Here is a 24,531-nt window from a genome sequence, read left to right on the forward strand (position 1 = left end):
GCAGATGAAGCAAGCCGGTAAATTATCACGACTTGAGAAAATGAGAGTTTTGCCGACCGATAAAACATCAATTTACAGTGTAGGTGTTATGCGCCGAGGCTCCCCGATGGCGCTCTTGAACACAACCCTCCTGGAGTGTGTAGGAGTCACAAATCTAAACGGCATCATTAACACCAAACATAAAAATCTTTTATCTCTTTCTCCTTGTCCTTACAGAACACTGTTGATGCTAAACTGGCCTCCCCGTGATTCGGCGCCGCTGATTAAAAGTGCTCGAAGACGGCAGATGAATGGAGAGATGAAAAGCGGGAGGTGTCCATCTCAGCATCTGATCAAATGCTCTTCAGCGGCCAACGGGATCCTCTGAGGAAACTTTAGCGAGAGGCCACGCCAGGACAGCGGAGACGGCCATTAGTTACAGAACTGATGGCATGGTGACGGAAAATTTTAACTAGCGGCCAAGCATCCTTACAAGCTTACAGGGGCTTGAAAGGACAAGGTAATGAGCTGGAAATAAAGGAAATACTAAGACAACCTCCCCATTCATCTCGTAGGAGCAGTTCAGCTATTCACTTAATAAACATGCGTCTGATCTGAACGGGGGAGAGGATGTTCACAGATGTTATGTCCAATTATTTCATGCACGGACTCAGCTTGGGAATAATCTTTAGAGCCCTGTTTCCTAAAAGCAAATTAAAGCTCATGTGATCAGTAAGGCCCCTGTTATGAAGACTCTTGCTCATATCATAAAAGCACATTCAGTAAAGGCTTCACGAGTTCCTCCAGCCCACTCATCCAAACCAGACTGACCACTATCAGACGCAACTGCAATAGAGGTAATGGGTTTGTTCATTACATTTAAAGATTAAGTCTTTTATCAGCGTTGTGATGTTTTCTGGTTGTTTATTACATTTTTTTTGAAGCTCTTTTAAATGCAAACATTAAATTAAACAGCTCTATAGGCTATGACAGAGGATTGGGAAATGACCAGGGATAAGAGGATTGTCTTTAACCCTTTAAATCAAACGATCATGACGTATGAATGAACAAATCTGACAAATCCCATTGTCACTCTCATATTGATCAGTTATAAAAGCCAGCCAGAGCAATGATATTAAACCTACACACTGAGAACTGTACATTAATGGACAGAAAAGTCAACTTCATTTGATTTAAATTTAATTTGTATTTTATCCTTATTTTTTAGAGCAATCTTGAAAGCTGGGGCTTTTTGCTCATATATCCCTAAGCATTTATCTTCAATAACATAGGAATATTATCTTGCCCATTTCATTCCCCCCCCCCCCCCCGAGCATTAGTTCCACTGTTTATTTTTTAACCATACTATCATTTACAAGTTCAACGTGAAACCTGAAGAACTTTAAGAAATTTACACACATAGATCCAAATAAAAACAAAAAACGAAATGGAGTCACATACAGCAGCTGTATCTTGTGTTTTTTTTTTTTTTTAACACATCCATGATTGTCAGGCAGCGAAGGACAACCTGAGCCAGAGAAGGAGCTAAAACATCTCAAATATCTGCTTATGACAACTGGATCCTTTAAAGGTCAATTAATAAATTAAACACTGAATTTGGAGGAATATTTTATATTTTTGGAAAAATAATTATCTTCCTGTTCTTTACCATGTGCTTACATTTTGTAACAGATCTCTTCTATGTATTGTTAAAACACTGGAGGTTAAAAACACCAGAGGCTTTAACAAGCATTTAATACCTCTGAACATCCTTACAGTTATTTTTTATTTTTTGTTTCTCCGAGCCATAAGGAGAAAAATGGCTGAAACATAAACATAATATTCCAGCAGTTGCCCATCTCTCACTCAGGCCATATAGGAAATAATACCAGCCCGGGGCTACAACATCAACAATGCTGCATGTTCAGGGCAAGCCTTACATGGCTGGCCCTGTGTACATTTATATCCATGACTGAAGTGTATGTGCCCTGCCACAGCTGTATCCTGCATAATTCATGATGTGTCAGAGTTCTCCACTAGCTGGTGTCTGTCTGTCAGCACTGCGTGTCCCCTGTCCCTCCCAATCCATTCCCCCTGAATGGTAATGACGAGTCAGCGAGCGCAAACACACCAGAGAGGGACAACACATTAACACACATCCGCATGCGTGCACAATTACACACAGTCAGACACAAATGTACACAGAACAGCACATGTATGCACCAACACGATGAAAAAAACCTATTAGAAACGAGGCGTAAGGTTGACAATCAGCAAACTGTCGGCGTCTTCCCACGCCCGAATGTGTTTGGCGTGCTTGGTGGCGTGCGCGTGCATCAAGCCCCGCCCTGAAGAGCCACCGCTCGGTGTCTCATGACAGGCCGCCAGTCTGCCGCGGCAGCAGCAGAAGTGGTGGCGTCCCCGGGGAGGCCTCTAAAAGCTCACCGGGTTCTGGGGGGTGGTGAGCCCAGACTCAGTGAAAGCTTTTCCATGTTCATCCACCCAGCTCCGCCTCTCCTCCTCCTGCAGCAGCACCGACTCTGTCAGCCTCATTCCGCATCCAAATGCGCAGGAAACTCACTAACCTCTCTACCCTCCATCCCCATCTCGCTCCTTGCATTTCCCACTCCATCTCCGCATCTGTCAGTTTTTCCCAACATCCTCCTGTATCTTCCTTTCCACTTCACCTCCTTTCACCCCCCCCCCCCCATCCAGTCGTTACCGCTCTTTTTCCTCTCTCACTCTCTCTCTCTGGATCTGTCACTCTCCCCGTACATCTCCATCTCCTCTCCCCTAGCTATTGTCCTCCATCCCCCTCCTACTCCCATGCTGGAGCAGCATATCCAACAGTACATTAACCTCCATACATCTTCTCCAGTAGACTCTTCCCTCACTGGGAGCTCCAGTCACACTGAGGAACCAGTAAGAAGCTGTAACCCCCCCCCCCATTACTAGCTGAAAGACTGACGAAGTCTCTAAACAGTGCCAGAGGCTTTAGCCCGGTAGCTAGGGACCTTGACACTGGTCCTGGACTATAAAACCAAGAGTTAAAAAAAAGAAACAACAACAGTGGCTGTCACCGATCCCTCCCGACTCGTGTGGGATCGGGAGGGATTGTGGGAGGGTGTGGGGGAGGGGGCGGGCAGAAAGAGAGGGACATGCACAAAGCAGCAGCAGCAGCAGCAGCAGCAGCTGTGGTGACAAACATGTTGTTGCTTGAGGCTTGAGGAGTGTGCAAGAGTTGTGTGCACATGAGCTTGATGTGTTTGCGTCCCCAAACTTCAAAGTCTAATCAGACTCGATGAAGAACACAGAGCCTAAAAAACAGACTGATCCCAGAGCTCCCAATCACTCATCCGCTGATTAACGTCACTGAGTGATTAAGAAACAGACAACTGTATTAATGGAGGAAATCGTTTGCAAACAGTTGTTCTGCTGTTACGTCTTAAAGGTTTAATTAACACAAACTAGAATGAAACACATTTTCTCACTGATATCTATTTCATCTTATTACAGGTATAGATGAAATATAGGAGGTATATTTAAGTTGTTTTTTTCTCCCACGAAAAAATGACTTGTTAACTACCTATAACCAGGCAACACTTAGCTTAGCCTAGCATAGAGACTCGAACTGGGAAACATCTTACCTGGTTCTGTAAAACATTTTTTTTTTTTTTTTTTTTTTTAAATCAGTCAGCAACTCTAAACATCACCAATTAACACAATATATCTTTTTTGTATAAGCTGATTCTGAAGAGATTTGAGGAATTTGATACATATTAGATAAATATATTCAATTGACTTGTGTATGGAGTGAAGGCAGAAATCTAATAGATAGACACCAACAAGTCAGGATGAATTAGAAATAAAGTGCCTAACTATACCATTACATTTTCTGTAAATGTCTTATAAGTGTTTCACATGGAGATATCAATTAGATATAATAACAACTAAAGAGGTACCACCTGACAGACATCTCACTCAAAGCAGATGTTAGAAGTACTTAAAGATATCTGGGATGTATTTAAAGGTAAAACTGTATCTGCTCAGTTGGAGTCAGACAGTCGGATGTGGCTGTGAAATGTCTCTTGCATACGGGTCCAAAATAAGCATTCACCAAATATGAGTGGAAATATAAGTTGGCGAATTATATATTTATATACTTCAGCACGAAACTTCCATCCATCCATCCATCCAACCATGCATAGGGTTGCAAGCAATAATAATAAAGATAGATAATACGAAAGCTCCCTAAAAATAAAGGCAAAGCGCTGTGGTAGCCCCCTGGTGGCTGGTTGATGTGTAGGCCATACATACTGCCTCCTCCATGTTAATGGATGGGGCATGGACCAAACTAAAAAAGATAAAATGTACAAATAAAAAATGGAAGACAGACTTCATGGAGGGACAAATGAGCAGAGAGTAGGAGAAGAAAGAGAAGATTAAAGGAGAGAAATACGTCACTGAATGGGACCCCGAAAATATACCATATTCAACACGGTAAATTTCAAAATTCAAAAATGACGGTTTACACTGTATGACTGGCAATATTCTTGATAAATCAAGACAGAGAGACGTGACCTGTTCTCATTGTTGTGACCACAATTGTCTAGCTGACTTACAGTTACTTGTTTCTGTTGTGATTGAAAATATGCACAATTGAAAACACCTTCTCCAAATGCAATCTTTGCATAAATAATCTGATAAAAACTGAAAGAATGTTTTGAACCAAAGAAATGTATTTGCAAATGTCTGTCTTTGAGCCATCCGTTGATGAAAAGAATCACCTTGGACAAAACTCAGGTCCATACTCTTAGATTTCTCCTTGGATGGACTGTGTTGGAAATGTTTTTGATTCACAGAACACTCACAAAAGAGAGTATTGTGAGAGAGAGAGAGAGGGAGAAAGAAAAAGGGCAGGGATCTAAAATAGTGTGGAGGGTAATGAAATGTGTGATTGCCTGGCTCTCGTGCCATTACTGAGGGACGAGGACCTCAGAACCTTTTCTGCTGCAAAATAGGGAGGAGGATAAGTCATTATGGTTTAGATGTGTTAACACGTTCTCTGTGTGTGTCTGTGTGTGTGTCTTGTGTGTCTCTCTCACACACAGACACACACTCGTTCTCTCTTTCCCATCCTCCTCAGCATCTCAGGGCATGAGGATATTCATTTACTTTAAGATAGGCAGTAAAAAGGACGCCTCGTAAAAAAAAAAAAAAATCCTTTATGCACAATCAATACCTGAACCAGTGAGCAAGCAGAGAGGCCGCATTTGCTCCACTCAAACACAAGCCGCGATGACTTGACTTTCCATTAGCTCTGCCGCTTGTCTCCTGAAGGACACCCCACAAAGGGCCGGATCGGGCCGTGAGGAGGGCGTCGCTGCTGTGGCTCAGATCTATGGTGCAGCCGGGACACAACCACCAGGATTATGGTCTTCCTCGGGTACGTTAGATCGCTAGTGCTGCAGGGGTAAACACACTGAATGGGATCCAAAGCCCTGAGTCTTATAATAACGCTGTGTATGACATATTTCCATGCACGAGAGCAAGTTGTGATACAGCCTCTGCTGTAAACACAAGCTGACTTAATACCTGGTTTAGCTATCGTGCCCAATCAGATGTTGTGCATTAGGAATTGATGCGGCTGTAGTTTGGGTTGTGGCGCGGAGCCTACGAGTTGGAACGCCATGCTGATTAATATGGGCTGTAATATAGGGTAATTCCCATACTGCTGCAACTGCAGTTCAAATCCTCCACCGGGCCATTGGAGGAGGTACAAGCTCATTATTCACCACGGAGCACAGACCCACACAGTCTGATGCACTAGCAGACACACACACACACACACACACACACACACACAGCCACAAACACTTTTCAAACACACACGCACGCTGAAATGATCTCAGCATTTACAGATCAGCTGTTTTGTGGAGGTCAGAAGCAAAGACAGCTGCACAAAGTAAGAATAATTACTGTCTGCTTAAACAAAAGCCCAGAAACGCCAAGGAAAAAAGAAGCAACACCTTTGATCTCTCCTCTTTTCTTTTGTCCTTTTTACCGTTGGACCAGAAGCAACACCCCCTCATTTCACGTCCCCTCTTCTTCCCCGACTTAAACATCCAGTCAGAAGTGCTCCTCGAGCTATTTTAGAGGAGATAAATCGTAGGAGTGGAGATAAAATGAAGTCCTTACCTGTCTCGCATCTCTTCCCGGTAAATCCTTGCTGGCAAACGCAGTTGTTAGGTGAGATGCAGGTTCCTCCGTTCTGGCACAAGCCGTCACACATAGCTAGAGGTAGACGAGAAGAGAAGAGCCATTTCTCACTAAGATTAACGAGCACTAACTACGTAATTAGACCAGCAGCAGCATATGTATTTGCATACAGAATAAGAGCTAATTTAGTGATGTGATTCATTACAGGTTCGTGCAAATGATTCTGTGTGATTAATGCGTCTCACCAAGGTTAATTTAAAAAATGTTCATTATCCGTAGGTAGACTCTCAGTTAATGTGTCCGCAAAACACAGACAAGTCATTGTAGTTGACATGAGTTGAATGGAAATTAATGTAATAGAGCAAAGAATAAGAAGGATTAAAAAAAAAAAAATCCAATCCAGTAAAAAAGAGGATAACACATTGTTTCTAATTTCTACCAACAGTTATTGCACTTCTGTAAAGTTGGGGCCCTCACAAGAGACACAATTAAATCATGAATTTAATATCATGAATACTTTGGCTCAAGATCCAAAAATACTGGATCCCAGACTTCCCAGCACCACATATTCATCAGGCCCCTCCCCCACCCTCTCTAGCTGAAGCAGGATTGACTAATGACTAATCACTTTGACGCCATTAGGGTTACTTTAGAGCTGGTTAGTCAATTAACCAATTAGTGCATTGACAGAATAATAATCAGCAGCTTGGCAATTCGTTTTTTTTTATTTGCAATTTCAAGCAAAAATGTCACTTTCCTTCTTTCTGAGGATTAACTACAATTTTGTTCGATAGAAAACTAAATAATTAGGGCTTGTAGCTCATTGATTGGAGAAAAGAAGCTGCTTAACGACATCAGCTTTTTGAAAATATAATGGGAATTTTGATCCTTCGAAAAGTGTTCTCAGAAAATGTGTGGTAAACTCCCCATGAGGAGTAAACTTCTGTTATGTGTAAAACCAATGAGTCCCTTCCCTAATCACTATGATTAATCAACCAGCTAAGATCAAGTCAATTCTGTACTAACAGAAGAGCAAACAGAGAGAGGCCCATTAAACCTGGCTCATAGGCTATTCAGCAGGAGCGACCACAACACAGTTTATGTGGTGGTGATGAGGAGACAGGAACCTTCAAATGTCAGACATGAATTTGAGATGAGTTGACTTGAGAGCGAATTCATGGATGTGCCTGAACTAAACAAGATGTTTTAACTCGGCAAGTTTCATGGACATCCCTGGATTACCGATGTAAAATTCTAATTTTGTATGACTTGTCATGATAATATTCATTATGCACAAAATCGTCTGCGTCACTGATCTGCTGCGTCTCACTGTTGTTCATAGAGGCAGCTTTGTGACGGCTTTGTGAGGTTTCTGGTAGGATTAATCTATTTCCTCAGCTATGAGTGGCCTCTAAGGAAGCTATGAAGCTGTTCTGGTCCTGCAACCAAAATAATAATATTTTGTAAAACAAATGAATGGATTCTGTCAAAAGTCACGTCACACTAGAGGGCTCTTACTTTGAAAGGGAAGAGCTGCAAATATGTTATGTTTCTGACATATTTAGCAGACGCGCATTGAAACTGTGTGGAAAGATCGTTTTCATTGAATATTTTGCAGCACTTTAAGAAAATAGGGGAGACTTCATCTAACATGGGCAGTGTGACCACTTTAACCTGATAACATGGGCACCAAAATGAAAGACAAGATCCAGTGTGGCCCGGGAGTAAGAGAAGGTGGTCTGTTTATGTTTGGAACAAAACCTAAATAAGGCACAACATGTCAAACTGAATGACTGCAGGCTCTTCTGGATGGATGAGCCTCAATAACCTGAGCTGTGTTTACGAAGGGAACATTTTTTGTGGCAGATTTTATTCGTTATCTGTAGACCTTGCAATGAAATGTAATAAAGTGAAGTAAGGTGAGGTTACGTCCCACAAAAATATCTCCACTGTTTAAACATTTTGTGATGTCTTTAAAGTCAATGAGCTATCAAAACAAATAAATAAATATGATGCTCACCTTTGCACACTGTTCCGTTCCCAGTGTAGCCGGGCTTACAGGAGCAACTGTGGCCTCCAACCATGTTGAAGCACAAGGCGTTCTCGTCACAGTTGTGGAGTCCGCTGAGGCACTCATCATGCTCTGAAGAACAAGACAACACAACAGGGTTTAGTCAATCAGGCATTTGTATTGTATATCCCACTGTACACATGTGGAAAACAAGCATCAGTGGCAGTTAACATTCAATCCTTACATCTGCAAAGCACAACTAATACTTTGTTCAAATCGCACTAGATTCAACACTGCACTCCCCATAGCCACTAGGGACACACATAGAGGTTGATGTTCGTTCCATATACCGACAGACGATTGTTGATTTAGTTGATATAAATATAAAGAACGGTCAATGCCAGCTGTTTATTTCTTTTACGTTCCTGAAATTAGATTTCAGACTAATTCTTGGGTTATATAACTTGATAGTGACGACAGCTGTGTGAACTAGTCATAAGAGACAAACAGCCGGCTGGAAGACAAGCCATTTCTCTCATCATGATGAGTCATTAAAAGAAATTGTCAGAGATGTTTTTCCTTAATTCGTCACATTTGTTTGAAACAAAATGAGGGATTCCTCGATGATAAATCTGAGCCTCATTAAAGCGGAAAATAAATACTCTGATTTGTACCTAAACATTAAAAAGGCTCCATCTTGTTTTGTATTTTGCATTTACGAGCCGTTGGCCCTGTAGTTTAATGTGCTGTAAATTGAAACATTTGGTGATTAAGCACCAAAGGAAGCAGGACTCCCAAGCTCTCGTTGCTGCTGCTCTTGAGTTAGATGGTGCAGTTGTGTTATGAATCACTGACTAGCTTGACTGATGACCACAGACCGCTATGACGCACTGTATCCAACTGGCAAACAAATCTCCGCACCTCAGGATGCAGGACGCAAAGGTGAAAAAATTCAATGCGATAAAAGCCCGGAGGATATGCTGCTACGCTGCTTCACAAATCAAACAGTCCAGGTACAAATGCTGTAATGATACCATGTGAAAGAAATACCACAAAGTCAGTGCTGAGTAGAGCAGAAAACAAGTTAAAACAGCTGTAGGGTGGGAAAAAAACTTTAGGAAAAGTGAGTGGACGATTTCACACAGGCAGTAAAGTCTATATTTAGTAGTAGGTTATATTTAAGGAATATAACACAAAGACGTGGAAGTATATTCAAAAGCAGTGCAGAGCATTTTTTATAGGGTACTGTGCTTAAAAAATAAAGTGTGTCCCTAGTGTCTTTTCTGTTACCATGAAAAGTTCTGTGGATGATGCAATAGAAAACAGACCATTAAGATAATATGGCCGATTCCACTTGTGTTACTTTCATAAGACATCAATAAGGTCACATAATAGTGGAAAAAGCAGCATCAACATTTGTACAGAGACAAAAATAGTTTCGAAATAAGTACCTTTTTTAGAAAGGAATTAAATATTGAGACAATCTGAAAATAAGTTTCCTTATTTGTCTGTTCATATCATATCCTGTGTTTCTTGTAATTGTTGGGAACTTGTGCGAGTATTAGTACTAATTACCATTAATGATATATTGGTTGATTTATCTATTATTATTATGATTCCTCATATGTACTTATCATACCCTTTGACAAAAACAGTTAACAATTTAACCATACACTTAAGTATAAATAACGATACATTAAAAGAGGACACAATTACAACTAATAACATGAATTGAATTAGGAAAATAATAATGTTTATGGAAAATGAAACATAAATGCACAATGCTGCCTTGTTTATTACGCAAAATAAAATATTTTCATATTATCACATATTTACAAACATAAAACACTGATACGGACATGTCTGTGAAAGGCTTATATCAGTGAATATTATCGACATATCAGTGGTTTATAGTCTATATTACTGCTGACAAACAGCTTACTCGCTCCAGGTAAATCCCTCATTTTTAGTCCACTGTTGCATATTAATGTTGTGAACCACCACACATAAATATTTACCCTCCTTAAACTAGAAGCCATCACACAATACTGACCCACTCAACTCCTCTGGTCTTATCCTCTCGAGCATCCGTCATGTATTTATTACACAGTGAAATGTTTCTAAGGTTCTTATTCATAATCCCTGCCGTAACTACAACACTCAAATTCAAAAAGCAAGTGAAAATATCCTTTGATTCTGGATCAACTTCAACCAAACATTGAAATAATTAAAGGCACTTAAATGCACATCCTTCATCTACACCTGAACACAATGGCTGTTTTTTTTTTATTCCTCTGAAAAACATAAAAGAAGAATAGTTATCACTTTTTAAAAATTAAATTGTTAAAGATTACACATAAATATAACTTCAACATTCAGATTCAACATGAAAATCTGTCTCTTGGGAACAGAATTATCTCCCTATCTATGGTCTGTTAAAAACATTTAGTAGTAATGTCAGAAAATCTTCTTATTCATTATTTGTATATATTTAAATTTTACACAGAACTTATAGAGGTTGCTGAAAGGACACACCATCAGCTGAGTCCCATTGAAAAAGTGTAAGACTGTGAGGAAAACACTGGAGCCAATCTGGGGGCCACAGTTTGGACTTGTGATAGAAGTAATATCATTTCTCTCTGCTGTTTCCTCTGGCACATGTTGTTTAGACATTAAGCAGATCTCTGGAGTGTTCCCCAACAACAGAGATGCAATATTCTTTGAAAAGTGTTTATTTATATTTTTCCCACAACCTAGAGCGTTTCCAATGCAAGTTACTGCGAAAGACGTGAGGTCTGAGGATTGAAAGATACAGCACCTGACGAGGGAGGGGATCAAACATCTGAATGCTTGTTGCAGGAGACCTGAGCCACGTCGCCGGTTTTCCTGCCATCATCCAATCCATTATATCTCCTGAACAGACCGGAGGCTCATCCAAATTGAAAGTGACATTGTGATGAACTCGTCCATCGAGGGTATGATGTATGTGTGCACGTGCGAGAGAGATGGATTGAAAGGCTGTTAGGAGGGGCAGCCACTCCTCTCTTACTGCTGCACCACAGACACACACACACTTGGACTCGCCTGGAGTTGGGCAGAATTTAAGTCTTCTCATGGGTATATAAAACGATAAAAGGATAATAAGGTGGTTTTCGCATCTGCCAGAGCATAAAACTAGCTGTCTTTCTGAACATATATGAATATGTATGTGAAGGTGAGGGATATGTTTTTGTGGTACGAAGCCTCCTGGTTTTGAGAAGGCTTTGGTCGCCCACAGGTAAACATTACGTGTCGAGAGTAAAAGAGGCGATGCACATTGACCGAAAAATATTGTTTTGGACCTTACAACACCTACAAATGTTACCACAGTTTCCATTGTTTTGGAGAAACGTTCAACCCGTGTATGATAAAAGAAACTAGTTGGACAGTAAACTGTATACGCCCAATGGAAGAGTTTATTGGATATCCGCTGTCTACACCTGAAACTGCTAAATATTGTCCGTTGCCCCTAGAGGTTGGTTTTTTAGGAGGGTTAGGTTATTATTCTTACTATACGTCTGTACATGGTGTAAGTGTAAGTGATCACCAGCTAAATCTCTAAATTGCTTGTGTGTGTGTGTGTGTGTGTGTGTGTGTGTGTGTGTGTGTGTGTGTGTGAGTAGGTATTTCCTCACTGACTGCTGATACTCAGACAGCAGACAGATAAACAATCAATTATGTACAGCCTGTCAGCAGGGATCTCTCTAGCCATCCGATTCTCCTGCAGCTCCACTCCCTCCACCTTCTACCAAAACATCACCAGCCTCAGTAAAGTCAGACCTCAGACTGCTTTCCCTTAAAATACTGTCGCCTCAACACTTCACCATTACAGGCCTTTGAGAGGACAGTGATTTTATGATAAGCAAGTCACCGAAGAAATTACATATATATTTAGCCTTTTCTGTGGCTCTGCATTTTTCTGCTACAAGACGATAGAAAAGGTAATATCACAAATGAGTAACCTGTGTAGGGTGCAGTGGGCCGTGCAGATCGCAAAGGCTGAACCACAGTGAGATGGTCTGGTCTACAGAGGATGTCCATGATCGGCATCATTAGCTTCCTGCCTAGCAACAGAGCTGTAGTTGGACTAGAAATTTTAAATGTATAAAACCTAAAACTTAATGCCACCCTATAGAGTTTGTGACTACAGGCAGGGCTAGTGAGCATTGTTCGAGTGCTGGACCCGCAGGATACATACAATGTGTCATGGGGTTAAACCCTGAGTGTAAACACACAATAACTTTCACAAGGAAACTCCTCCATTCAAGCTAAATCCTTGGATATCAAGGAAAAAGAGGCAGAAACTGGTGTTAGAATCCCCTTCAGCTACCAGACTCTTTGAGTCTTCAGACTGAAAGTCATCTCCACTGATCTCTGTTGTTGACGGACCCCCTGCTCGACGTCTGGCCCCGATCCATCCCTGCTTTCTCCTCCCTGCCCAGCCCTCCTTCCGTTCCCCTGCCTCAGGCGCCCAGGTCTGGTTATCACAGGATTAGGCCAAGGACACACACCCCGCACACACACACCTCGGGCACAAGCACACACATTGGACCAGCACACGAAGGATACACGCACACCTCAGGACAGCCTTCTTTAATATCATTCAAAGGGAGAGCACAACCATCCGCTACCTTTCATGGATTAGCTGCTAATCTCACAGAGCGCGGAGCACCTCGGGCACTTTGGGGAAAAGTCCAAGAGCGAAAGGGGGAAGAGGGAGGAGGAATCTTGACCTTCAAGATCAAGGATAAAGAGCAAGTCAAATAAAGTGGCAAAAGAAAGTTGCGCTTGTTTCATTTGCTAAAGGCTCCGTTTGATACGCAGCCAGGGCTGCGGCAGGAAGTTTGCTTGAACAGATTTCATTTGAAGAAGCCTGTGAAGTCTGCCCGTTCCAGTCTACCACCAGCTGGGATTTGAACCTGCAACCTCCCTTCATGCAGGAGGTTCTGATGTAAAATATGGACGTCTATCTGAGTTTACCGATACGCTGACGTGCTGAGGAGAAATATAACCAGGCCTCCGTGCTGTTCCGCCCCAGACTTAAATCTGCGAATCACTCCTTTAATCCACTATTCTGCACATTAACACTGAGCCATGAAATGAACTACAGTCGACTTAATCCTCTTTAGCAGGCGGACCAGCTCGCACACAACACGGGAACACATGTGGAGATATAGCAGTCAATACGGGGACAGTGGTTTCTGCTGAGTCTGCGATTTCGTTAATTGGTGAGAGCTATTGAGGATGATAAAAATGCCTGTTAATCATGTGAATGTACAATGTCAATAGATACTGAAGGGGCTGGTTTAATGTTTCCTTCCACAGCTGTAATTTGTCATCTACATGCAACTCTCTCGCTCCCTCTGGAGCCCTTTCAAACACCGACAGATGTTCAATTGCAACAGGCAATAGATTCCTGCAGCAAGTGGGTTAGCATCTTCCCATTTTTATTGTCAATTACTGACGACAGCACTGCAGAGGTGACACCAAACTCAACATATGAGCATGTTGTGCACTCGTTGTTTCTTTTTCGTTCAGTTTTCTCACGCTGCTTTCAGACATGTACCGGTAATCTCCAGTCATTGTCCGGAGGGGCTGTATGTGAGAACGCAAATGTCCGACTGAGAGCCTCCAGACTCCCTGCAGAGTTTCTCTGACAAACCCCCAGTAAGAACTCCGGAGAATAGCTGAATGAGCTGATGAGAAAGCACAGCAGGAGATCCTCTGCAGGATTCACTGCGAGCGAATGGGCACCTGGATGAGGTTTTTCACACACAACAGATGCAAAGATGGAAACAAAAATATTCTAATAACTCGGGAGGAAGAAGCGGTGCCATACAAGTAGAAGACACCTGTGAAGATGTCAAGAGAGCCTTTGGAGATAAGGGTCAATGTGCTGTTTACAAAAACATGCAAGTCTGAGTGGAGAACCTCCTGATTCATGTGTGAAAGACAAACTCCGGAGAAAGTCCGGACCCGATCGTGTGGACAGTCTTTGGAGTTCAGGTCTCGCAACAGCTTCTGTTTGGCTCTCAAAGGAGAGACATGCCTATAAAGTAGTGATTGTATTGAGTATCAAGCCCCCCCCCCCGATCATGGATGAGTGAGTGCTGATAGTCCAATAACTCAGTGGGGAGATGACGACGTTAATTTGACCGAAGCAGGAAAAAAAAAAAAGTCATTACATCAAGCCTCCGCATAAGCCTCGGTTTAATCACACAAATTGACTTTTATAAGGAGACGCAGAGCTGTGTATTCCACTGTGGTGGCTTGAAGGCATTTTAATAGGAAACTACATAAAATATAGTGACACAGTTTAATCCACTGGGTCTGGAGGTATTAATCTTCATTGTGAATGTGGAGAATGAGCACACAGTGGAGGAAAGACAGACGAGTAAAACAATAAGACTTGCCCCCGCAGCTCAGAAGATTAGAGAAAACGTGCACGTGAGTGAAATAACACAAGGTACAGTGGTTGTCTAAAGATAATAAAGAAAGGGACTGAGTAAGCAGGGAGGTCTCTCTCACTAAATAAATCACAAGGGCACAAGAGAAGAGATGAATTTGTTTCTCCCTTAAAATCGATTCCTCAATCTCAAATCTAACACTTTATGCCTTTCAGACGCTTTTCCAGAAAATGACACAAAGTCACGAATCCTTAACTTTGCTCTATCATTTCCTGATTTCCATTGACAAGGGGGAAGACAAACTCTGCAGGGGGGGCATGATGGAGCAGGAAATGGGAGTCTTTACCAGCCGTGTATTGTTTGGCGAGTCTTACGGCTCTAATTCAAACTCTGCCGGCACCGCAGGAAGCCTGCGGGCCCAAATCCTCCAGCGCAGGCGGCAGCCTCCCTCTTCAGTCTGCTGCCGCTGAGTTAGTTTGCATCGGTGCAAATTGCTTTTTTAATTACAGACATGGAGGAAATGCAGCATGCTGCCTCCTCGTCAGAGATGATGCACACAGGGAGCTACTTAGCGTCATGTTTCACACACTGCAAACAACTGGTGGGGAATGAGACGGATCTGCCGCTGTGGTGTGACATTGTGTTATTCTATACGAAGGATGATGATAACTGATTTTTTTTTAAGAGCTCTGCATTCGGCAGAATAACAAAGTTACAATTGTTAAAAAAACACACGCCAACCTCAAAAGTTCTCATTAAGACTTTCAGTGTTTCCGGAGCATTCTTCACTCTTGACATGAAAACACATTGAAACTCCCTACAGCCAGTAAATCATGGTATCTGATTTATACAGATGTTACCGCCTACCTTCTGTTTCTTCTCATTAAATTCCTTTGCAATAATTACATATCTCCAGCACGATAACATTTGGTTTGGATTATATAGAAAAAAAGTATCCATCAATCAAATCAGCCAATATATACATGTATATCCTCACATACAGGAAACAAAGTCCTATATTTATGTTAAGCTTAAAGATTCCTTTAAGCTTTGACTGTGAGAAAGCCAAGAAATCCCACACACTGTGCAAGTTCAACAGGTAAAATCCATTCCTGTGTAAATTTGACTAGATGAGCATAGTGTAGAAGAACTGAAATGTAATTAAAGTGAGCACAAAGGGTCTCATGAGGATGAGATTTATTGCATCTTTTAAGCCAGATTTTGATCCAAAGCACATTTGGATAAGACCGGTGAGCAAGAATTTGTCATGAGCTTAAAAGTCCCACGTATTAAATTCTGAACCTTAAAAGTTACCACAAGTTGTATGATTTTTGCCTGAGTTTACTTTATGTATGTGCAGAATATATGAGCCCGAAATATTCATGTTTGCAATCCGGGAAGGGAAGTTTCTTGCAACTCCCTCCTACTTATTTCGTGCAATCTCCAAAATAATATTTTATAAACAATATATCATCTGTTTCGTGTAATACATAGACTAAAAGTGTCCTTGATCCATTTAAGACTATTTCATTGACTTAATGTCCACAACCACTGCTGTTACTGTCTGTGCCAGCCAAAGTTTAGAATGCAGGATGCTCATCTCTCATATATATCCAATTTTTAATCAAAAAACAATAATGTGATGTGTTTAGTGAAGTCAACCAGCTCGTTGCCTGTTTTGAGAAGTGGGCTTACTAAATCCTGCCTTATGATTTGTGTTAAACTAATTTTCTTTGCTCCTACTGCAGTGTTAGCTCAGCCTTAAACAAGACAAGGCTCATACTGCTTGTACCCTTTGTTGAGGCGAATAAGAACTTAGCTTTCATTTTTTTTTTTTAACCATATGTTAAATATACACCTGAATTTGACACAGTCCAATCAGTCACGATAATTTACCATAGGTCTAACTCTCTTATGTGTATTTTAGTTTGTCTCATCTACTGATTAACTATTGTGGGAGACACGGTTATAAACGTGGGGCTACGACGCCAATCTCTTCAACACAGACAGAGAGCAAACTGGGAGTCGACCATGTGGCTCTTTCCAGATTGATCTGTCTTGCTTTTGAAATCAGGCTTTTTCCTGCAGCCGCCTCAATCAAATTTCTAGCAGCCTCTGCCCCCAGACAAAATGTTTGTAAGGTGGAAACCGCTTATTGTTTAAGTTTAGCGTTTGATAAAAATTGCTTGGCGATGGAAAGTGTCATCAACTAATATGTGTTCTGACGGCGAAGTACCGGCCCCGTCATATTTCTGGCCAGGAAAAACCCTGGAAATTCACTTTGATTTCAACTTTGATCAGGAACAAAAGTATCTGCTGCCCCCACTCACAGTCTCTCAGTTTCTCAGGGACTTTCTTATCACACACCCACACACAGAGAGTGAATTCACACGCCCGATGAAGACTGTATACATTAACACATGCAAGAGGGAAGAGTGTTGTTTATCAATGATAAAGTCACTTTTAAAATGTTCAAATGTGTCAAATAAAAAACATCTGACCTGTCCCACAATATAACAGAGCTTAGAGATTTCTATCAATGCTTTTTATAGAATATATACAAGTAATTATGGAGTCTGACAAAAAGTGGAATCAAAGCAGGAACGACAGACGGATACGCTTTATGATCTACACAAAGCAGCTCAATCAACTTTCTCTCAATGTTCAGTCTTTTCCCGACCAGCTTGTGCCAAATTATAGGCCGATATTGATTTGAGTTTGTGTGTGTGTGTGTGTGTGTGTATGTGTGTGTGTGTGTGTGTGTGTGTGTGTGTGTGTGTTTTAACGTGACGCGAGTAATCAGAGCAAAACCAATGGGAGCAAATCAAACTCTGACATTCATCTCTACGCATATTAAATGAACAGACTGTGCATAATTGCAGGGTTAGACATTAACATACAAACGTGTCCTACCCGGCCCCGTCTGAGAGCATGATGGCTAAAGAAGGGAGAGGAGGTGTAACACGTGGTTCAGCTTTTCAGTGTGTTTTGCAGGTGTTACTTGATGACTATGTCTCCCTCCCTCATAACTTGATTTCCTATTTCACTGCATCCTCCGACTGTTCAAAGACAAACAGCTTTGGGTAATTGGAGTCCCGAAAATTGCCCACAGGTGTGAATTGGAGCATGGATGCTGCTTCCAGACATGCACTTAACTCCAGACATTTTCCAGATTGTTTTTCTAAAGAGGAACGAGAGCTCAAATGTCCGGGTTGCTTTTGACATTTTGGTTTTGCGAAGTGAATCAAAACCAATGGGAATTTAGATATTTTAGGATGACAAAGATTCTCCATACGCGTCGAACATTTAACTTGGAAAGACAACACTGTGTATGTCGATGTGCTGTAAACAAAAACACATGATTTCGGCAGCAGGCTTATACTGGTCATGTGATGGACTGGCGACCTTTCCAGTGTCAGCTGGGATCGGCTCCAGCTCCCTTATGATCATCGACGAAAAAGCAGTATAGAAACTGTTCTCCACACACCAACTCTAATAACTCACTAAATTTATATCTGAATGTGAGGCTGCTGCTTCTTTTCTAAGTCTCTGGATGTGTTTGCACCTCTTGGCTGCACAATTCACTACCATGAAATCAGTTATCATCCTCCGGTGTATGACTACAAATGCAAATTATATTATTCCTAACCGGCAATAACTTTCTGTAGTGAAATGAAATTATTCTCTTTGAAAGCTCATTTAGTAGATAACTGGAGAGACGTCCTCCTACTGAATCTACACACCCAGGAAGTGACAAAGTATAATCCTCATTTGTACGACCTCAGGTCTGTTAGAAACCTCTGCTCTGGAAGCTGAAGCTCAAGGAGCCTCCTCCAGCACCTTGCCCACTTGATTCCAGTCTGTCAGAAAGGGCAGCAGAGGAGCTCACCTGTGCAGGAGTAGTCATCAATCCTGATGTAACCAGTATGGCAGATGCACATGAAGGAGCCGGGGGTATTAACACACATGGTGTTCTCCCTGCAGTAGTGCTTCCCTTCAGCGCACTCATCGATATCTAGAGGAGAAGAGAGGGAGAAGGAGAGAGGAGGACAACAAAGCTGAGTTAGAGGTGGTTTGTTGTCACACTGTATATTCAGGCTGGTGACATTTCATTATCTGCAGATTCATCTGGTAATATATCTGTTAGTCTTTTTCATTAAAACATCAATGTATAGTCAATTAGGTCACAAAGATGAATTGACCTTCATGTTAAAAAAAACTGTTGTTAGTAGATTATAATAATCAGTTGGTTTTTTTGTCAATATTTAGCATGGAGATTCAGACCTTGAGTTCAAGCATCATAATTTATTTAATTTGCTGTGTATATATCAAACCCCATTTAAATGAGGGACATTCACTAGCAGCAGCAGCAGCAGTTTCCCCCTTTGAAATGAGTTGTAAATGGCGATATTTCATTATCTACTGTGAAAATTTATTTAATTAGTTTATTTTTAATACTAAGTATGCTGTATTATGCTTCCTAGTTCTATGGAGCGAAGCACCCAAATAGAAAATGTATACACCCACTCTTATACCTGCAACAGTTTACTGTAAAAACTGCACATGCTGTAGATGTCTTGGTTTATCGTTTAATTACCTCTCCCAAGGAGGTTATGTCTTCACCACTGTCCATATGTCTGTTTGCGTATTGGTTTGTCTGTCTTTAACAGTGCCGTATACATTTTCTTTGATTTTTGGATCTCAATGAGAAAAATCTGACATGTTGAGGAGACTGATATTTGAGTGTGTGGAATTTGGTGTAGTTCCACATAAAAATCTGGATCTAGTGAATTTAAATGTCGGGCCTTGGTCGAGGTCTTCGCTCTACTGAGTTTGTGTTTATATTGTATGTATCTGAAGGTATGTTGTATGATGCTTCCTAGTTCTATGGAGAGAAGCACCCACACTGCATACTTACACGCCTACACTGATACCTGCAATAACTTACTGTAACTACTGCATATATACATACTGTATATGTCTTAGTGTATTCATACATACATCTCTGGTTAGATGCTAAACTGCATTTGATTGTCTCTGCACTTATATTCTGCTCAATGATAATAACTTTGAGTCTAATCTAACATTTGTTATTCTGAGCCACTCGCTGAATTAACTGATGCTATTTTTCCTCCTGCGAGGACAGGCTTGATTTTTATTGAGGAGGAAGTATATATCCAGACTGTGACATCTCCCACTATTCCACTGTTCCATATCTTAGGTGTCCGCTCTATGCTGGGAACCACCTTGTTTGTCTTAGCTGTCTCTTACTACAAAAGGTTCCTAAAGGCTCCTGTGCAGCCAGTAGGAAAGGGCCATTTGTCTTTATCAGTGGCAGACCGACATGCAGGTGCATGAGAGGTGGGCACTGAAGCACTTAAAGGTTGCACCACTCGATTTTCAATCTATTTAAAGTAAAGCACTCCACATGGTGGCTTAGCTGCTCTGCTCCAGACAACTACTCGTCATTCAGTTTATCTCTGCCCTTTATTTTATACTTTCAGTTTTAAAAGCTGTAAACAGACACTGAGGAGACAGAATTATGACAGAAATATGAATATGGTTATTATTGTACTGGGGTTTAAAGATGGACAACATGACAGATCCTGAAATGCGAAGCAGAAATATCTCGATCAACTCCTGGTGGCTGGCTGCAGTAAAGGTCATAAACCCTGCTTCCTCCATGTTAGCAGACGGTTTCTGTCATTTTAAGGTTCTTTAGATTCTTATCGAGTTTTTCCAGTAACTTTGGTTTCAAATGATTATTTGATGCTGTAAAAACAGGATGAGACGTCAAGATTGGCTTGTGATTGGTCAAGAGCTTGCATCAGACCTCTATACCAAACCATGCAGACTGTGGCTTTAAATGACGTCACCAGCACAAGATCATGGCTCCCAATTTGAGATATTTTGGCTTAATTTTTGTCCAGTGGGAGGAAGTGGACATGCGATCTCCATCTTTATTAACAGTCTTTGATTTCAGAGCAAAGTAAGTAGATTTACTACGAGTGTCAACGCACTTTGAATTTCTGGTACCAATTTCCAGTATATGTCATTTTAAATCCCTAAACACCAATAGTAAAGAATCTGGAATTGATACAATAGAATGAAGCATGTTTCTGTCATGACGTCAGAAAATTATTTGACAGTCATCATGTCAGTGCTTGACATTATATCTTTTACTCATATGCTGCATGTTTTACCTTAGAACAACTCGATGCAGTTTCATTGAGCTCCTTTTACTGAAGATAAATATCAAACTCTATCACTGTGAATGGTATTAAAACGTACACTGGTCCTCAGTAGCAACAGGCTAAAAGAACCACATTCTTCATTCCTATTCATAACATGGCATGTGAACGCTGTCACAGAATATCACTCCTCTCAAATTTAAAAGCACTGCTCACCAGACCAGATCTCAGGCCTGTTTAACTCTACGTACCCCTGAGGTAAATACTGAAGTGAGGAAGACTGCCTTCCTCTACTTTGAACCACATAATGTGAAGAATAACAGACGATTTTAAGACTTGAACGTTCCATCCCAGTGGTTATTTTAAACTTTTATCTTTTAATCTATTTAAATTCTATTTAGCCAAGTCTTTGATGCTGTATATGTCTAAGTCTGGCAGTGTTTGTATTTATTCTCTGTGTTGTAATCAGGTCTCTTGTGAAAACCAGATCCTGATTTAATGATATTTCCTGCTTAAATAAAGGTTATACATAAACCTTCACAGGTGACAAACAACTTGAGTCCTTTTCAGCCAAGTATCACGTTCTAGTGTTTTATTCCTCAATTATCTTGCGACATATCAATACATTTTCTCTTATGTTATCATTATAATTTGTACATTCAGTAGTGACACATTAGTCCGAGCCTTCCCACGTCAACCCGTGTACAGGTCTAATCCACCAGAACAGTGGTGTCACTAGGCTGTTTTATTCGGGGCTAAAGCCCCGGATCTAATTTTTTGGTAAAAAAAAAAAACAAAAATCGAAAAAAATCGACCTTTCCGACGGTCCTTGAACGCCCCTCATTTACCGCACGAGAACAGAGCAACAAGTGCGTCAGTACACTTCAGCAGCCAGTCTCTCACTGTTTACAACAGGTGAGTAGTGAGCACAAGCCCTAGATTTCACAATGTCTTTATTATATGTCAGTAATTAAAATGTCTGTAAACGTTTTGAAAACCTTACTTATGGTAAATGTATATAATGTTATAATTGAATGCAAATGTATATCATGTACTTTGTCTGCAGCTAGAATGCTCTAGCTAGCTAACGTTAATGACTAGTAGTGTGATGGACCAGAAGTCATTGACCGGTTTGCCCAAGTCAAACCGAGGAGATACCCACTTGTGCTCAAAGGACAAAGGTCCAAAGAAAGGAGCAAGAAACAGTGAAACGAGTGAAAATAAAAAGTTCACTACAAACAAGAAATGAACAAAGAAAGACAATACATGTAGAGTAACAGTTAATAATACACAGACAAATATACAAATATACACAATATGGAAAGTGTAAAGTAAAGACAGATATACTGTAGAAGAAAAGAAATGAACAAAGACAAACGCATGACTACAGAAAGATAAGATGTTTAAAAGGCTCTTGCCTTTTAAACATCTTATCTTTCTGCATTTCCGCATTGTATACTTTTTCAGACATTGTTTACTATTGTGAAACTAATACAAATATGTGAAGAATACATATATGACTATGTGACTCATTTATTATCGAAATGTTTAATGTTGGTGCTTATGAATGAGGCACTTTTTTGTTAAGACAAAGGGAAGTTTGTGAAAATCTATATTTTTACCATTGGTATTAATAAACTGCATACATTGTTTATTTTGTTATTTGTTATTATTTTCAAAAATTGCATGCGCAGTTACGTTTTGGCCCTGGGCTAAGCCCCGGATCTTTCAGAAACCTAGAAACGCCCCTGCACCAGAATGACTGAAAACACCAGCGTGAGTCTGCAGAGTCACAATAAACACTGACTGTGTAATGTGCAAGGGTCATTAGTGCCAGACCCACTGAGAATTAAGAACCAGCTCTTCAGCTTTACGGATGCTTAGCCACAATACTTAGTTAGCACATAATGTAAAAGGCTGAGTCCAACTATCCTACATTAGGGTGGATCCTTCAACCATCCAAGCATTTATATTATCCTTTAATTTCACAATTTATCATTATAATACTTATCATCAACTAATGTATTTGCTTTTCGTCACATTTCTGTTGCTGTGAGGCCTAGAGTTTATGTATTTGTCCATAGCTGTGTCTCAATTCAGGGGCTGCATCCTTCGGAGGCTGCATTTGAAGACCGATTGAATCACAACAGTAAGACTAGGCTGTCCCGTTTCAAAGGCTCATTCAAATGCAGCCAAAAAAATGCTTCCTCCTATCCCTAAAAAACGAAAGCTCAAACAGGTGGATCCTTCCCGGCACAACCCATCTCAGGATCCATTGCATTATGTTGAGGAACTAGCGCCGAGACATTCAATGCTTGAGTATCAGCCTTCAACTCAACTGAAAAGCTAATGGTAAACAAGGGCATTTAAACTTTCTCATTCTATCTAACTTTTGCTGGGCATCAGCAATAACGGCGGGACTATGACTTCCCAGTTCTGAATCCAAATCTTTGATTTCATCTGAAATGTGAAACGTGCAACATGATGAATAAACTGAATATTAAGGCTGTGTTTGTGTGTTTGCTTTAGAGGCTTCCTGTCCTGTAGTAATTAAAGCTTGCTTAGTGCAGCTTTAAGAATATAATTTATTAGATTGTCTTTTGTTTTTCCTTCTCACTCTCATGGTTCCATATTTTGATCCATATTTAGTTGTTTCCCTAGCAACAGCTATTCCTGGGGTCTAACTGCATGCCAAATCATCAGGCACAAGATGCACAACGCTAGGGTAAACAAAATAATCTTGATAATGTGATGCAACCGAATGCAACTCGATGTAAATCCAAGTCGAGCCGAACAAACTCGGCCGTGTTTCTGTGCTCTTCCTTCCCGGTCATAGCACAGGTTAAATATCAGCACTTTCTGAAAAACAAGCTACACAGTCCATAGCGTTATCAATTTATTATTCATTCACTGTATTCAGTTCCTGTGAGAGCACAAGAGGACATTCACCCCGAATATGTTCCGTGCCAGATGCCTTTGCGAAGAGCACTTGATATTGAATTTCAATAGATCTGCATTGGCATTCACTCAGCCTGCATGTCCTTGGGTAGAGCGCCGCCCACCACCCTGCACACTAAGAGCTTAGCACCTGCCTACAACTGTGGCATTCACATTTCCTTGGTCTTCCTCCTTTCACGCTTTCATCAATACTTGCTGCCTCCATCTATTCAGAGGCTTCACGGATAAATGAAGCGGGGAGACAATCGCTGGCCACCTATGAAAGTGCTCGTGTCCTTCAGCAAATGAATGGAGCCTAATTAAAACCGGTGACTGGCTTTGAGAGGGAGAGAGCAAAACAGAGAAATTGTGAAGTAAATAAAAGGGCAGATAGCAGCACAGGTAAAGAGAGGCAGTGGATTATGAGCAGAGATAGAGTCACAACGAGCTGTACTGCAGTGGGAGACAGAGAAGGGGAGATGTGGCGGGTGGGGAGAGGGTGAATGAAGCAGGAGAGACCTAAAAGAAGGACAGGAGGAGGTGGACAGAAAAGGGCAGGTAAAGTGGAGGATTAAACAAGAAAATGCAGAAAGAGGGAGATTCAGTTTGGGGTGTTTGTGTGTGAACAGAGGAGAAAGAGATTTAGATGGCAGAGGAACAGACGTGAAGAGAAAGCAGCAGAAGGTATTAACTGTCACTGCAAGACAGAAAGCATAAGAGCGAGAAAATTCAGTCCGTCCACAGCCAC

The 24,531-nt window shown here is 41.0% G+C and overlaps 1 protein-coding gene across 2 annotated transcripts in view; it reads right to left on the reverse strand.

Annotated features, from left to right (window-relative positions):
- nell2a (neural EGFL like 2a) overlaps positions 1-24,531 on the reverse strand; it is an 85,357-nt gene that overhangs the window by 20,035 nt on the left and 40,791 nt on the right. For both annotated transcript variants that reach the window (XM_061076934.1, XM_061076933.1), the window contains exons 13-15: positions 18,545-18,670; positions 8,219-8,341; positions 6,178-6,273 (exon numbers count right to left, since the gene is read on the reverse strand). In XM_061076934.1, coding sequence (XP_060932917.1) covers positions 6,178-6,273; positions 8,219-8,341; positions 18,545-18,670 — 345 coding nt within the window. The remainder of the gene's footprint in view (positions 1-6,177; positions 6,274-8,218; positions 8,342-18,544; positions 18,671-24,531) is intronic.

This window comes from Limanda limanda, chromosome 8, assembly GCF_963576545.1.
Source record: "Limanda limanda chromosome 8, fLimLim1.1, whole genome shotgun sequence".
Taxonomy (NCBI): domain Eukaryota; kingdom Metazoa; phylum Chordata; class Actinopteri; order Pleuronectiformes; family Pleuronectidae; genus Limanda; species Limanda limanda.